The following is a 16,338-nucleotide window of genomic DNA, read 5'->3' as shown; positions in this document are numbered from 1 at the left end:
ACTGCCTTTGTCAAATTAGCAGCCGGTACAGGATTTATGTCACCTTTATGTTGGTTGAAAGACAACAGGGAATATTTGATACAGTAAGAAGCTGCATGGTTGAAGTTATCCTGCAGGTATTATTTTAAGAGGCAGACTGAGTTTAATCCAGAGCTGCAGTGGATGATCCATGAGGGGCTGCTTTTAAGTCTGCCAGGTTTCCTGTTTTGTTCAGTGAGCAAATGATGCATTCACCTATCCTCAAGTGACCTTTAAAGATGCTTTTGCCAGTTTGACCTATGAGCTAGGTCATCTGCAATTTCTTAAAGTTCTTCAAGAATCATCTGTGGCAGGGACAGGAAAATAGCTATCAAAGGTACTCAGGTGCCCTGAGCATCTTCCTCTCTGTTCAGAGAAACAAAATCTAATATACTCCAAATGGGCACGTGTTGAAGCCTAAAGTCATAGCTAGGCTGACATAAAAATTAACCTGTTGGGGAAGAGTAAATCTAATTCTTTTTCACGAGAAATGAGCCATATTCAGCTCTCACACTTGCCTCTGAGTACATACACATTTATTTTAAGCATGTCACACTAATTAATCAATAAGCCATTTTATAAATATATCTAAAGATTTTTTTCATCCTCTATGTCTTTTAACAAGACACTGTAGTTATGAAAATTTTCACTTAGAGATGTGAAAATTTCTCAGAGAAGGACACCTCCTTAGGTGCTGACAATATTACTGTATTAGTTATTTAATTAGATTAATTACTAAATTCATTACTAATTCAATTCACTGAGTACTTTTGACTAGTAGACATCTTTCAAGGATTTGTCTACATGTTTAATTTCTGATTCAGTGTGATGTTTGTCATGTATGTCATATAGTTTGGCTAAAGGCTATTGACAGACTGTCAGTTACTGTGATTTGTCACAGCTCCAGTAGTTTGCATGGACTTGTTTGCACAGAATTTAAGTGACACTAATTGAGTTTGTGATATGCTCACAGGTGTAAAAATAATGGTAATTTATAAAGAAAAATATGGGTTATTTGGTAATGGTCACACAATGTAGAGAGCAATGTCTTGGCTTTGCTAAAGCTTAGGGCAAAAATACCACTTTTTTCACCAATGTCAAGGTTTTTTTTCCTCTGTGTTGAATCTAGTAAGTAGTAAATTATCTCATCATAGTGTTGATCACTGAAACATGCATCAAACTGTACAAAAAATAGAAAAGCAACAGTAACTGTCAGAAATAGATTCAAGCCACATGACAAGCAGAGCAAGAAAATAAAAAGACTTTAAAAAAAAAAAAAAGCTAATTATCTAGTGTGCACTAGAACAAAGAGAAAGAATGAATCAGATATTTTCCTAAGTGGTTGTTCATTCATAAAGAACAAAACTTTTCTGTACTTCACCAGGCATTACCAGTTTTTCTCTTCCTTCACCTTTAAGGGCAAGTGCCCAGTGTTGCTATACAGCTGTGAGCGTTGATATCATAACACAGCACACTGTGCTTTTGGTTCATTTTCTAAACAAATCAAGCAGGGGCATCAGCACTGCATTGGTTGGATGTGTCTGAGCAAATATAAGAAAATATTAACCTCGGGTCAAGAAAACTGAGTAGATGATTTCTGTCCCTGCAGGATCTGACTCTGCCCCATGGACTCCATCCAAAAGTAGAGAAATACTATAGTATTTTACAGATGAAAAAATAAAATCAAGAGAAATATTTCTGTGTTTTTATATTGCCAAGATACTACTGGATGATCATTTGCATATAGGTAACAATAAAAAAGGATTGTTCATAGGCCACTGAAATGTGAGAATTCTATGACAGAGGCACACTGAAATTCAGTAACTTAACCACACATCTTTCCTCTCTGAAAGTATAGGCCTCATTTTCAAACTGTAGCCACAACCACTAAACCCCTCGCACCAATCTCTACTATGGGCAGAGCTGAAGACCTTAAATCACCTGAATGATACTGAAAATACATGTTTAATCCTTGGAGAGCAAGGTTTATCCACACAGGCTTTATTTACATTTGGCTCTCAAAGATAGGGAATGAAGGAATTAACTTGAGGGATAAAACACAAATACACTGTATGCCATGATCACTAAATACCTATCTATATGCATAAGGAAACTAACTATAAGGAGAGTCTACCTGTGATGCTGTTGAGAAAGCCTGAATTTCTGAAGATGTAAGCTGGCTGTTACTTATTTTCCTTGTTCTGTTTTCACTGAACTAAAAGCAGGCAAAGTGCAGATCAGGAATGGGTTTTGTAATAAGCCCTTAACAATAGAGGTACTTCTTTTCATGTCTTCCTTGGAGAAACTGGCAATCAAATAATGGTATTATGAAATATTAAACTGATTTAAGTAGCTTCTGAAGCTAAGCAGTAGAGTTTTGCCTTACGAATCTGTTGTGTAGAGGGAGCTGAGACTAAGAGATTGTAAACACCAGCTAGCTAAATGAATCTGTCCCTTGGCAAGAAGGTGAGTTTGTGCTGGAGGCTGGAGCCTCTCTGAATGTCAGTGACCTGGCTTATCTGCACAATATGGAAAGCAAAGCCATTATGTAAAAGCCAAACACGTGTACAAGGCAATAGGAAATCTAAATTATTAACAAAACTGGGTTTGGTCATATGTTTTCCTTATCACGTATTTCCTCTTCTGCATTTGAATATATGATGGTTGCATGTAATGAGTGAGTAAAAAAACTCCACAAACAAACAAAAACCCCTAACAAAACCTCCCAAACCAAACAGAAATAAACCAACCAGCAAAACCCAACCAACCAAAGGAAAAATAAACCAACTTCTAGAAGACAAATTTGTAGTTTGAAGATTCTTGTGGGTTTTACTCACTTTTGGTTTAGTCTGAAAAACAAATAGGAGCTCAAAACTTCCTCACAGGGCTAATACATAGGTATCCCTAGGATAGCACTTTTCTTCAAGGCTTTACTAAAAGCTTATATTTGCAGACTCATGGAAAATTTCACCCTGTATTAATTGACATAAAGTCTATATATTTTCAACTTCTTTTTTGGTAATAGTGACAGATAACTTTTGTGGATAAACTGAAAATGTAACTTCAGAATCACCAGAGCAAATTGTCCACCACCCCCTCCACCCCCCTCAAAAAAGCCAACCAATCACAAACAACAAGCAAACAAGGTAAAATTCACATGGAAAGAAAGATTTCTGTGTCCTTTTATCTCTATCTATTAGTGAAGAAATATTTTTTGATATCCAGCCTAAACCTCTCCTGTTGTATCTTGAAACATTTCCTCTAGTGCTGTTGTTTGTCATCAGAGGGAAGAGGCTGGTCCCCTCCTTTCTCCAACTTCCCTTTGGGCAGTTTTAGACCTCCCTCTTGCAAAATTACCTATAACTCCACTGACTAAACACAGCCCAAAAAAATCTACCTCAGAGTATGAGATGGATGGATGCTGCTCATCAAGAAAGAAATTAGCTGCGTGCATTTATGATTTTTGGCCATATAGTGTCACACATAATGTGCATGTTGACTTTAACTTTGGGGAGCAATAATTTATTTTTCAGAGGCTGAGAGCTCAAATGGAGAGTGGAGTTTTCATCAGTGTATGTGGCTATAATGACAGATTAGTCTGTTCCTCTCCATATCGCTTGGAGCAGAATTCAGTAAGAACACCTGTATCAAAAACACAACCTCATGATGAGGTATAGCATAGCTCAAAAAAACTCAGATGGTAGTTAATTCATCATAATTTAATGTACTTTGCTCCAGGGCATTAATTACATCTGCAGATAAAATAAGAACCTTGTTCCTCGTATAATTGTGTCTTTCTTTACCTCCCTGGTACTGTATCTTACACCACTTCTATCTACTAGTTTAAAAGAATATTTTTCTGCTAAAAAATATTTCCCTATGCATAGGATGATCTGGACTTGACTTTGTCTTCGATAACATTCATAATTTGAGTTATTTCAATCTTTGTCTTCTGCTGAATTGTTCTTGTAAGGTGCTCCTGATGTTTAGTTAATTAGCTTTCTTTAGGAATATTTCCTTTCCACAGTCCTTCAACTTAACAGCAATTATGCAGACATTTTCAGAGCACAGAGAAGATATCAGAGAATGATGAGGAATAGGAATTTATCACCACAATTCTAAAATTCATCTGTTTACCATACTCTTGTCTCAGTTCTCCTGGTTTTGAATATCAAAAATTTGAATTTTCCTCTGCATGCTTTCATCACAAAGTTATCATATGAAAATACACAACTCATCCAGGATGTAATATACAACTGAATTGTATAGGGCTTATTTGTTTGGTGGGTGTTGGTGGTTTGTTTTTGGGTGTTTTTTAGTTTGTGTTTTTTTGTTGTTGTTGTTGTTGTTGTTTTTTGGTGTGTTTTTTTTTCAGTGTGCTTGACTTAAGTAGAAAATATTCAAAAGAAATTTCTCTCTCAAGGCTCTTTGGGGACTTTGTTGGAAGGCAAGAAAATCAATTGTTTAAATAGCAACATCACTTTGTTCCAGGCATGTGCTGAAACATGCACTTGTTTAGCAATAAATCTTGCTTCTATGAAATTCAGGTGAACACAACAAAAATAAGCAATAAAATATTCAACATCTATGCAGCAAATTCTACACACTGCTTTCAAACAACTTTAGAGTGGTGGATAAGATATTTTTATTTCTGCAGAATGATGAAGCACAGAGATTATTAATGAATTATCAGTAGCCCCACAGATAAAAGACCAAAGATGAGATGAGCCTAAGGTATGAGTCCCTCTTGCCCTATTTGCAATGCTTTTTCACAGAATCTCCTAAACTTTGTGAGTATCAGAGGTAGTCTAATTCCATTTAAATTCAGTCTGGAAATAAGTTATTCCATAGAAACTTTTGTTGAATAGTGTGTTTGGATGAAAATTGCTCACCCAGCTCTGTGAAAGTGCAGTGTTTGAAACTTCATGTGACTATGTATTGTAAGAAGCTTAAGTACTGGAAGCAGTTCATGGGCTGTCACAGTGAGCAATCAGTTATTAAGCCACATGACATCAAGGTATATGATCATAAAAACATCGGTTCAGTAAAAAAAGTGATTTTCTAAATAAACCATAAAAGTTGATTTATGGATAACTATACTCCTTTGGCTGTCAACTTTTAAATAATGAGCTCTAATACGAAAAATCCCCAAAAGCTCTGGTGGGAAAAAGCACTTGAGTGAAATATTTGCCTCCTAATATTCTGATATGAGGTTTAACAATTTAACTCTTGAAAGCTCAATAGCTTGCAGTCTGCTCAGCTGAAAGTTTAGAGGATACAATGGGCTTTATCCCCAAAACAAAAGCTAGAATTATGTTTAGTTAATGTCTCAGAAATAAGCAAGAAAAACGTGTTGCATATGCCCTGATTTTAAATTATTTGTACTTTGTGTCAGTAATCTTCTCAAAATAAAAGAACCTATTCTTGTATAAGAACAAGACCAGTGCTAAAGTTTTTCCTACTATTTGTGTTGGCATTACTTTGTACAATATTCTTAGAATTCACCTCTGAAAATGAGGAAGGCACTGGACAAAAATTTCCTGAACTATGGTGACTTAAAGGAAGGTATTTAACACTTTGAATCAATCATTTTGTTTAGATTTCTGATAAGTTGAGTATTGAGTATTCAGATAAGAAGCAGTCATCCCTAAAGACAATGCAGGGAATCTTGGAGATTTAGCTGCCCCAGGTAATAACAGCAGTGTGAGCTCAAATAGAAGACTAGGAGCATGCAATGAAAGCGGAAAAGCCATAAATTGGATGATATTTACATGCACACAATCTAGAATTGCTGGAGTTGAAGAATTTCTCTCTCCTCCACCTGGCATACTTGAGGACAGAGATAAATGAATAGATTACATCAAAACAGAGTGATGAAAAGGAAGCATATCTATTGAGAGAATGTGTTTAGGAATTCGGAATTCAGTTCTTCTCCCACTCTACTCTATCCTGGTGAGAGCAACCCCGGAATACTGTATCCAATTTTGGGTTCCCCAGTTCAAGAGAGACGGAGACCTGATGGAGAGAACCAAACAGAGAGCCCTGGGGATAATTAGGGGACTTGAGCATCTCCCCTGTGAAGAGAGACTGAGAGCCCTGGGGCCATTTCATCTGGAGAGATGGCTGAGAGGGGATCCCATCAATGTCTATCAATATCTGAGGGGTGGGTGTCAAGTGGAGGGGGCCAAGCTCTTTTTGGTGGTGTGCACTAATAAGACAAGGAACAACAGGTACAAGCTTGACCATAGAAGACTTCACCTCAACATGAGGCGAAACTTCCTTACAGTGGGGGTAAGAGAGCACTGGAACAGGCTGCCCAGAGAGATTGTGAGGTCTCCTTCTCTGGAGACTTTTAAAACCTGCCTGGCTGCATTTCTGTGAGGACTATTCTAAGTGGAAGGTCTTCCAAACTCTAAAGTCCTGTGATACTATATTATATCTCAGTGAAAAAAATAGTGTCAACAGAATTGAAGAATGTTTGAGAGACTAATGGAAGAGGATTGAATCTGAAGATAGAAAGGGGAAAGAAAATAGAATTTAAGAAGAATCTTAAAGGAGACAGGTAAAAGTGAGAATGAAAATAGAGAGCAGCCTGCAAAAGAAAAATAAATTGACATGTGGGGTAAGAAACAACAAGTGATGAGGAAAGGACAGCAAAGCAAAACTCACTGAAAGGGAAACTTCTGATATCTCAAGGTTTCAGCATGTGGGCTTTTTTTTTTTTTTTTCCCTTTTAACACCTTCACAGGGAAAGGAAGGAATTTTGTTTACAATGTGGTGAAAAAGGAAGTATAAATCTGCCAAAACCAATAAGCTGCCTTGTAATGTGTGCTTATTAGAATAATGTAAAAATGGGAATGAACTCAGCTTGAGTTCATTAGCAGACATTTGTAATCATAGCAATGATAGCACAAACTGCCAAGATTTTTAGAGGAGTTGGTAAAAAAAAAGGAGAGATAGGTGAAGATTTTTTTTGTTTTCTAGAAAGGGAAAAAAAAAAAGACAGACACCAAAAAAGAGAGAACAAAATAAAAGAAGATAAGACATTAGGAAAACATGAAATATAGACATGACACTGGATAGAGGGGAGGTATGGAGTAGAAGAGGATAAAAAAATCCAGTGTAATCACCTACCAATCAATTTTTTAATTTATGAATTTGCTCATCCATCTTAATCTCATCACAGTATCACATCTGTGGAACTAAAGCCCAGAAAGGGTTTAATTTCACCCCTCCTCCTCAACAGGCAACTGAAGGATGGTGATATCAAGTCATTCTTATCAGTTTTTCTCTGCTTTTCATGTGAGAGTTAAAAAAAAAAATAATTATGTACAATGGAGCATTTGGTGGATGGATCACAGTTTTAGCAATATCTGCTTTTGGAAGAGTGCACCATTGCCCTGGAGTATTTACTTTCCAATCTGTTTTCAGTGATGTGCAGTAATAAGTCAAGGAATATGGGTCAAATTTGAACACAGAAGATTTCACCTTAACATGAAGAGAACTTTACAGTGAGGGTGACAGAGCACTGGAACCAGCTGTCCAGAGAGGCTATGGTGTCTCCCTTTGTGGAGACTTTCAAAACCCACCTGGATGCATTCCTGTGTGGAATACCCTAAGTGAGCCTGCTTTGGCAGGGGGATTAGACTTGATGACTTCTGGAGGTCCAACCTCTAATGTTCTATGATTCTTTGATTCACTGTGGAAAGAGACCAGACAGTGTAGACAGAATGGATCTGTGTAACTTCTTGCTTGTCTTCCTTCTCAAAAGCCCACATGAATCACATACAACTGCTCTGTTTTCTGGTGATAACATATTGTCCCTCTCTTTTCACACACAGATAAGGTGAATACAAGAAAGGGAATATCGTCTTTCAGGGTGAAGACAAGCAAACTTTTAGGAATGAGCCAAAATCCTCTGACCTATGAAATGATTATGAGCAAAAAGAATTATGGTTTTAAGAGTGCCCATGATCAGGTAAAATCTGATATTAATATGCAGTCAATTTAAATTTCTAAATATGCATGGTAGTCAAAACCAGCTGCACATGCATTCAGAAACCAAACTTTTTTTTTCTTTTTAAACTGGTGTTGAGATCCACGTTTCTTTGAAGGTTTTCTCTGACAGATTCAAAAGCAGCATTCTTTAAACACCTAACTAAGGTCCAATGACCTCTCAAAGAGCTGTCCTCAAATGTGAAACAAACACAATAAGAAACATAGAGGTGAAGAGAGATTAGCTCTATGAAGTATTTTGTAACATTGAAGAAACTGTCCTTGTGATATTAATGAAATGAAGGCTGAGCATTACGATAAGGAAGACAATAAATAAATAGAGATAAAAGTAATCCCAGGTTATAATCCTATTATAAACTCTTTCAGAAGGTGAAACTTTTCTCCAGACCTTGCAGGAAGGTGGGAAATCATATTTCAAGAAATGATAGGTACAGTGTGGCATCTTCATTAACACTTATTTCACTTTTGAGATTAACCAAAATGAATCAGAATAAATTAGCACAATGGTGCTGTCAGGTGCAAAGAAGGTCAAAGGCTTCATGATCACTGTTAGAAAACCAGCAACATCGTGGCATTTATAAAAACATCTGTTCTGGGATCCCTGCAGCTGGCAGTGTTGCCTTGTGTATCTCCGCAGAGAGATAATTAACACCATGGAGGACAGCAAAATATCAGAAATGAAAAAGGAACCCTCCATGGTTAGCAAAAAAGAGATGTTAATATTAGAGATATCAGAGTGCATATGCACCACCCAGCTGATAACTTAACCTAGGCAAAAGAAAAGATATGACAAAGCATACCATCAGTTGAAACTGGTGACCAGTCATTTTCACCTCTGTGCCTGGTCAAATCCACTGTATTAAGTACACAGAAAATAAGGAGATGGCTTCAGTAAGGGCAAATTTCGGTGGCCTTTCACAATGAGGTTACATCATTTGTAGGTAATGGAAGAGAAACTGATATGTGTATAGACTTTTGCAAAGCATTTGACAATGTCACACAATATCTTTTTCTCTAAATTGTGGAGAGAGACATGAATTTGACAGATGGACAGTTCAGTGGATAAGGAATTGATAGGATGGTGACAAGCTAAGCGTTGCAGTCAGCAGCTTGATGTCCAAGTGGAGACTAGTGATAAGTGGCTTTCCTCAGAGTTTGGTATTGGAACTGGCACTCTTCAATATCTTTGTCAGCAACACAGATGGTGGGATTGAGTGCACCCTTAGCATGTTTGCTGATGATACAAAGCTACGCAGTGCAGTAGGCACACTGGAGGAAATACATACTATCCAGATGGATTGGGCTTGAGGGGTTGGTTTGCTTGAAATTCAGGAAGTTCAGTAAGACCAAGTGCAAGATCCTGCACCTGGGCTGAGGTAATCCCAAACACAAGGCAGTAAATGAATGCATTGAGAGCAGCCCTGCAGGGAAGGACTTAGGAGTGTTTAATGGTTTTCTTACTGCAGCATTCTGGCCTGGGTGGGGAGGTACTGGGGGGTGGGGGGTGGGGGGGAAGATGTGGATTTGAAACCTGTTGTGAGGGGAAGTTGTGGAAAGCTTTGGCTTAATGAGGTTCTGTAGTAAGCCCATGTGAGAGACTAAATTTTTTCTCTCTTGATGTGACTCAACAAAGATAAAATCACCTTTGCTTCTTGCCCAGACAATAGCTGATGTGTATTGGACAATGACTCTCTGGAAGGTGCATAGATAAAGGTTGCTCTCCAGAATGCAGCTTCCCTGAAAATAATGGGCAGAGGCCACTGCTATTGATACTGTCTGGAATATGCATATTCACCACCTGGACTCATACCTAAAAACTGAATAAAATATCTGAGCAACTACTGGCTCAGAAGAAAGAAAAGACATGGACAATGCCACTGAGAAGGAAAACACAAGAGAAGGAAAAGACCGGGGCAATGCTGCTCTGAAGAAAAACTGAGAGAATACCAGGAAAGAAAAAACGACAGAGACATCACCATGTAGCCTGGAAGAAGCAGACCAAGAGGAACCCTCTCTCCATGTCCTAAGCTCCTCCTGCTGCAACTCATGGAGCTGAAGAGGCTGCTCAGAGGACAGCACAGCCATCAAGGATGACCTCTCCTCCACACCAAAGCTGCAGCACCCTTCCTCTACAGACCCAAACTGTCTTGGGGGAGTGAGGGGTGTGATAATATAATTCCTCTCCTCTTCTCTCTCTCCCTCTCTATTCTCTCTCTCCTTCTGATCCATCCACTTTATTTGTGTAATCTATAGCCTCACTGTTGATATTTTAGCCTCGTTTGTGCCTCTAATTTCATAACAGGGGAATAGTCAAAAGAACTGAGTCGCTTTTCCTCTCTGGACAGAGACAGCCCAAAATAGAGAACTTTAAAGAGGCTGACTATGGATTTGTGTAATTTGTATTTCTGTAAATATTTTTGAACAGTACTACATTTAAATTCCCAGGATTTTCTTTCACTCCTTTGGGGAGGGTTAAAGAGCATCTGTTTGCTTCCTATACCCAAGACACACACTTAAAATTATCTTGGTGCTGCCATATCTAATGTCCTTTTATGAACTGCAGACAGTATATGTGCAACTTGTAAAGTTATAGGAGTCTTATTTTCAATCACCATATAAAGTTTCTTGGAAAGTGAAATCTCAATGAGGCTCTTTTATTGTAATTTTGTGGGAACAAAAATTAAAAAAAAAAAAAAGACAAAATATTAATGGAATTTATTTGTTTTCCAGGATAAACTAGATATAAAAATAAACCAGCTATAATTTGGTGAATGATATTTTGTTGTAAAATAGTAATCAGAAACCTTCTTTTAAAATGTACCAGAAAAAGAAGCCTAGACCTGCAGAGACTACAGATAATAATTTTAGGAAGGGAAAGGTTGAAATCCAAAGAGCTGGGCAAGATGAAAAAAATAAATGGGAAACTGGAAGAAGACATGAAAAAAATATTAACGTTTTGGGAAAAGATGGAAAGCAAAAAGACAAAACTAATAATTTATTTACCAATTCAGTCACTTACAAGTCTAATTTATGTACCCATCCATCTCATTCTATGCCATGTATAACAAATCTTTCATCAATACAATATAAAGACATCAAGTGCTTGAGCTTTGTCCCCTTTTGCCCTGGAAGCATGAAAGGGTATTTTATTAATCATTGCTCTTGTTTTAGATCTCACACTCCTGAAAGTGAGGACACAGTGAAAAAGCTGAGCAGGGGTCATAATTTTCATACCTGGCTCTGATCCCTTCCCTTCAGACTGCCACCAGAAATATCATAGTATCATAGTAACTAAGGTTGGAAGAGACCCCAAGGATCATCAAGTCCAACCTGTTCCAACAGACCTCACAACTAGACCATGGCACCAAGTGCCACGTCCAGTCTCCCCTTGAACACCTCCAGGGACGGCGACTCCACCACCTCCCTGGGCAGCCCATTCCAATGACGAATGACTCGCTCAGTGAAGAACCTTTTCCTCACCTTGAGTCTAAACCTCCCCTGGCACAGCTTGAGACTGTGTCCCCTTGTTCTGGTGCTGGTTGCCTGGGAGAAGAGACCAACCCCCTCCTGGCTACAACCACCTTTCAGGTAGTTGTAGAGGGCAATGAGGTCACCTCTGATCCTTCTCTTCTCCAGGCTAAACAATCCCATCTCCCTCAGCCTCTCCTCATAAGGCTTGTGCTCAAATATGTTTGGAAATATCTAATGAGAAACTCATTGAGGAATGGAATTTTACCAGAGCTTCCTGATTAGGTTAAAAACCAACAAACTACATTATCAATCTCTCCCCATCCTAAAAAAAACCCAAGAACCTAGCCTAACACCAGAGTATCCCTCAATGCTTTCAGGATTCCTTTTCATGTTACCTGCTGGGAAGAGGATCAAAAGCTCTATTTCTGTGTAACTTTTCTAATCTTGGTCCATGTTGGCAGGACATGCATCTGTAGAGTGAGGTGGTACTTCAGGTTGAGAATGGCAGTTCCCATCTGCCTTCCTGCAGAACGGCACAGGTAGGGCTCTAGATGAACTTTTGAGTCTCTCCTGATGCAGCACACACAGCAGTGAATGCTACAGTAGTCTTTCTTTTGCAGTATGTTGTATTGTGTCCCCAAATGCTGTGCATGTGTGTTCAGTCATCCCCCACTCCTGATATTCAGTTTGACCAAGCTGTTCACACAAGCTAGTAATCATATCACTTCACAGCACAGGATCACAGGATGTTAGGGGTTGGCAGGGACCTCTGGAGATCTTCGAGTCCAATGCCCCTGCTATAGCAGGACCATAGAATCTAGCTCATACAGGTCATAGAGTAGAATCTAGGTCATACAGGAAGGAATCCAGACAAGTCTTGAAAGTCTCCAGAGAAAGAGATTTCACAACCTGCCTGGGCAGCCTGTTCCAGTGCTCTGTGACCCTTATGGTAAAGAGGTTCTTCCTCATGTTGAGGTGGAGCTTCCTGTGCTGTAGTTTATATCCGTATTACACAGTGCATTCATTTATGGCTCCTCTAAACATATCTTGCATTGTAAAAAAATGTTTTAAGGTATCAGTTAAAACCATATTCACTTTTCAACTAATCTTGTTTGACAGTGATTTCAAAGCATTTTATAAAGGTATTACTTCATTATTTCAAACACTGAGGTCAATATACTCCAAAACTACATTAATCACACTATACATTAGTTTTATAGATGGGACTGAAGATCTCACCATAGTGATTTATAACCTAGCATTGTCTAAATTGCTGCAGAGTGTAAAAATACTTGAATTGAACCGAGAGCTTAAGAACACAATCTTCTGACACATTGTTGGATAAAACATGACAGGATTTGTTGAACGTATTTCGTCAACCTCATGTGAAACTTCATAGTAGCATAAAATGCTAAAAGACAACAGCCATAGAAACAACTCACAACTACTCAAAACAACAGCAAATCATGCAGAAAGGGTCAGCTCAACAAGATTTTCTACATTAGATAGGTATGTATATATACCTATATCTATCTATACTGTAATCACCACCTTAGTAATCCACTTTCAAGAAAAACAAAGGAATGAGCACAAAATATATTTTTAACAAAAGGATCTGCTTTAAAGAGATATTTAATCACTAAATTATTACATACGTACTGGAATCCTAACACAAATTAACCTAATTCTGAACGTAATTCAATTACATTAATTGGCTGTACATTTCAACATTTTAATTTTTCATTCAGGTAATCTTTCAGCTAGTTTTTCATGCTTAGAAGAATATTCTGTTTGTATGTCACACCAGCTGTAACTTGCACAGCATATTAAACAATCCAGTTTTAAGATTCTCATATGAAGGATCACTTAGCAGAGAATTGATATTTGTGATCTCTGTATATTTGTCTCTGTTTTAGCTCCATTTTTTTTCAGCTTCAATTTATTATAAAACTGCCTTAAACTGAGAATCTGAAATCACAAAGCATCCAGTTCTTGATTTGTTATTTAACTGCATTGCTTCCTGTCAGTATATTCTTATTCTCACTCTTCATTAAATAAGATTGAGGGAGCAAAAGTGGTGTAGAAAAAAAAAAAAAAGAGCAAAAATAAATATTATTTCAGATGCTTTGATATGTTAAGGACTTCTAAGCACAGAAATCTCTGAAAGATGAAAGTTACTGACTAAGAAAAAAGATAGTGAAACAATATATGCTTAAAAGTCTTGATTCCAGATTTGTAACTGGAGAGTTTCTCTCAAGCTATAATATGGGCATTCTACAAAGGCACTTAAAATGCTGGCAAAGGGTCCTAAATGCCAGTTTCAGTTTTGAATTGACTATGATCAGTATGATGGAGTGTATGGAAGGATATGCCCCAGTTACAACTAAGGATACCGCAACTTTTACAACATCTTTACTTTGAGAAGTTGACAGAATCAGCAGAATTTGAGCTACAACACTAGAAATATATAAGATCAAGAAAGAAATAATGGATTTAATGGCAGTTAAGTGAATATCTATCAAAGGATCTCTGAAAGTATTTACATAAGATTGCATCTTCTTTCTGTGCTTCCACAGAGAAGTAATTAATAAAACTGAAGTTACCACAGAAAGTACTAGAGGAAAAAAGCAACCTATGAAATAAAGAAGAAGCAGGTACAGATGTGAACTATCCCAGTTAGTGACATGAGCTGTGCTATTCTCTCTACAGTTCCCTGTTGAACTGCAGAGGTAAGTGCTGGATGTAATCCATAGAAAAGGAAAGGAAGTCATAGAAGAGATCACCAGTGATCCTAGAAGTAGCCATGGGACCATCCCAGATATTCTGAGCTTGATTTGCAGCAAAAGCCGTTGGGTGACATTGATTATTTTTACACAGTAGAGTACACAGAGCCAGGTACTGAACCACAGACTGGAATGGTTTACAAACATCCACACAGCGCCAAAAGCTTTGTACACAGAAGCCAACTTAAACACATCAGTAAAATAGAGACTATGAATGTGCATCAGTACAGTCACCTGCAAGATACATCTTGATGTGCTCAGAAAGATCAGGATCATATCAGCAGAAGAAATTTTTTTTGTTTTGAACCAGTTAATGGTATTAACAGCTGCAATAAACCCATTTCCAATAAATCCAACAACAATTTCTACAGATACGATGTTTAGCGAAATAATAATAACTGGTGCCAACATCTTGCTGCTTTGGTCACCTCTGCCTGATTAGCTTGTGGAGCTGTACATGAAGTTGAGCAGACCTGGTGGTATCTGACTGGCCCCAGCTTCAGCCTAGTCACCTTATATCTAGGAACCTTATATCTAGGAAGTCATTTGGAAATGATAGTGGGAAATGTTTATTGATATTCTTCCTGAATGTGCAAATCAGAGAAGGATTTAATAATTAATCATAGCCTTTTACTTGCATAGATTTGCCTATGCTTTTCCTTAGGCATGTGGGATACTTAGCTGTATTAGCCCTCTCATATTTTGTTTAATTGTTTGTATTTCTACCTAGAATTACAGAAAGTTTTGTGGGTTTCAGTTGCCATATCTGACAACATGTAAGAGCATGCATCATGCCAACCAAGACAGGCAGCAGCATATGTTGGGAGACAACAAGAGGTCTTGTATTATAACTTATGTCTCTCATACAGCTTTGAAGGTTTATGTATTATAATTATATCAACTAGTAGCAACCATTTTCACACAGAGAAAATTATACAGCCTCCAGACCTGTTATAGGGCAGCACTCCAGACAACAAAGATGGATTATTGCTCCACATAGTTGACCACTTCTTATATGTTAGGCCTTGTGTTGGTCACGTATATGAGATCAAAAGATGACAGTGACCAGTTGTACGATGAGCAGTGATGGCAGGCTAGTGGAGCAAAGAAGTTCGTCTAGTAGATGCCTGTTAAAAGCCCCTCTTTCTCCAGCTACTTTCCTCCACATCACAATGAGAATCCACTCATGGATGCTGGTGACACACACCTGCAAGCACCAAGACACAAAAGGCCAGTTCGTGGATAACAGTAACCAGGACTTGACCATATCTGATGCTGGCTCCAGACAGTGATTGGGTTGTCCACTGGAGATCATCCTACCCTCATCTTCTGGTATGCAGCTCCTTGAATACTTTTGTTTTCTTTTTGGCCCCTTCCTAACTTCATAGATGAGGTAATCACATTAAAGCTTTTTAGTGGACTGTTAAATTGGAAGAGGAGACTCAAGAGAATGTAGAATATGTCAGAGTTCCTTGAAATTCTTCTCTGACAGAGTATTTAGGTGAATTTATAAAAGCACCTGAGCCACAAAGTAGGGCAGAGATTATCAATTCTTACAAATAATCATAGGACAATATTAGCATGACACAAATATTAAATACTGGAGAGAAACATCTGAATTTATGCAACATTTTCTCTTGCCAGATAAATTTCATTGCACTCAGAGAAGTCAGGTTCAGCTCACAGCTTTCCTCCTTTGATTCATGCATTCCAATTAACAACAGTAATAACACATTTTGCAAAATCCCTGCAACAATTTTAATTGTTGAACTAGAGATTCACAAATCACCAATTAACCAATATCTTGATAATCTTTTGAGATTTTCCTGCAAGCAAGAAACACAAATATGGTACTGGAAGATGTATTTGTAGTATTGTTCATGAACATGCATATCTTCAAAAAATCACTGATGAATAATTCAACCATAACCACTATTTCAAAATTTGTAGTGAAAAGTAATTTTCTGTGGCTAGACTGCAGTGTGATGTGACAGGTACTCAGACTGCCACTACCCTTCATTGTCTTCACTCATGTCTCTGCATGCTAAAG

The 16,338-nt window shown here is 37.9% G+C and overlaps 1 protein-coding gene across 1 annotated transcript; it reads right to left on the bottom strand.

The window, feature by feature from the left end:
• Window positions 1–13,763: 13,763 nt before the first annotated feature.
• Window positions 13,764–14,699, bottom strand: LOC104302179 (taste receptor type 2 member 40-like). Its single transcript, XM_009902661.2, has one exon. It carries the CDS (start codon window positions 14,697–14,699, stop codon window positions 13,764–13,766), a length of 936 nt encoding a protein of 311 aa, XP_009900963.2.
• Between the last annotated feature and the right edge of the window lie 1,639 nt (window positions 14,700–16,338).

The sequence above is a fragment of the Dryobates pubescens genome, chromosome 10 (genome assembly GCF_014839835.1).
Source record: "Dryobates pubescens isolate bDryPub1 chromosome 10, bDryPub1.pri, whole genome shotgun sequence".
Classification (NCBI taxonomy): Eukaryota; Metazoa; Chordata; class Aves; order Piciformes; family Picidae; genus Dryobates; species Dryobates pubescens.
The sequence above is the reverse complement of the archived record's forward strand: the minus strand, read 5'-3'. Positions and strand labels throughout refer to the sequence as shown.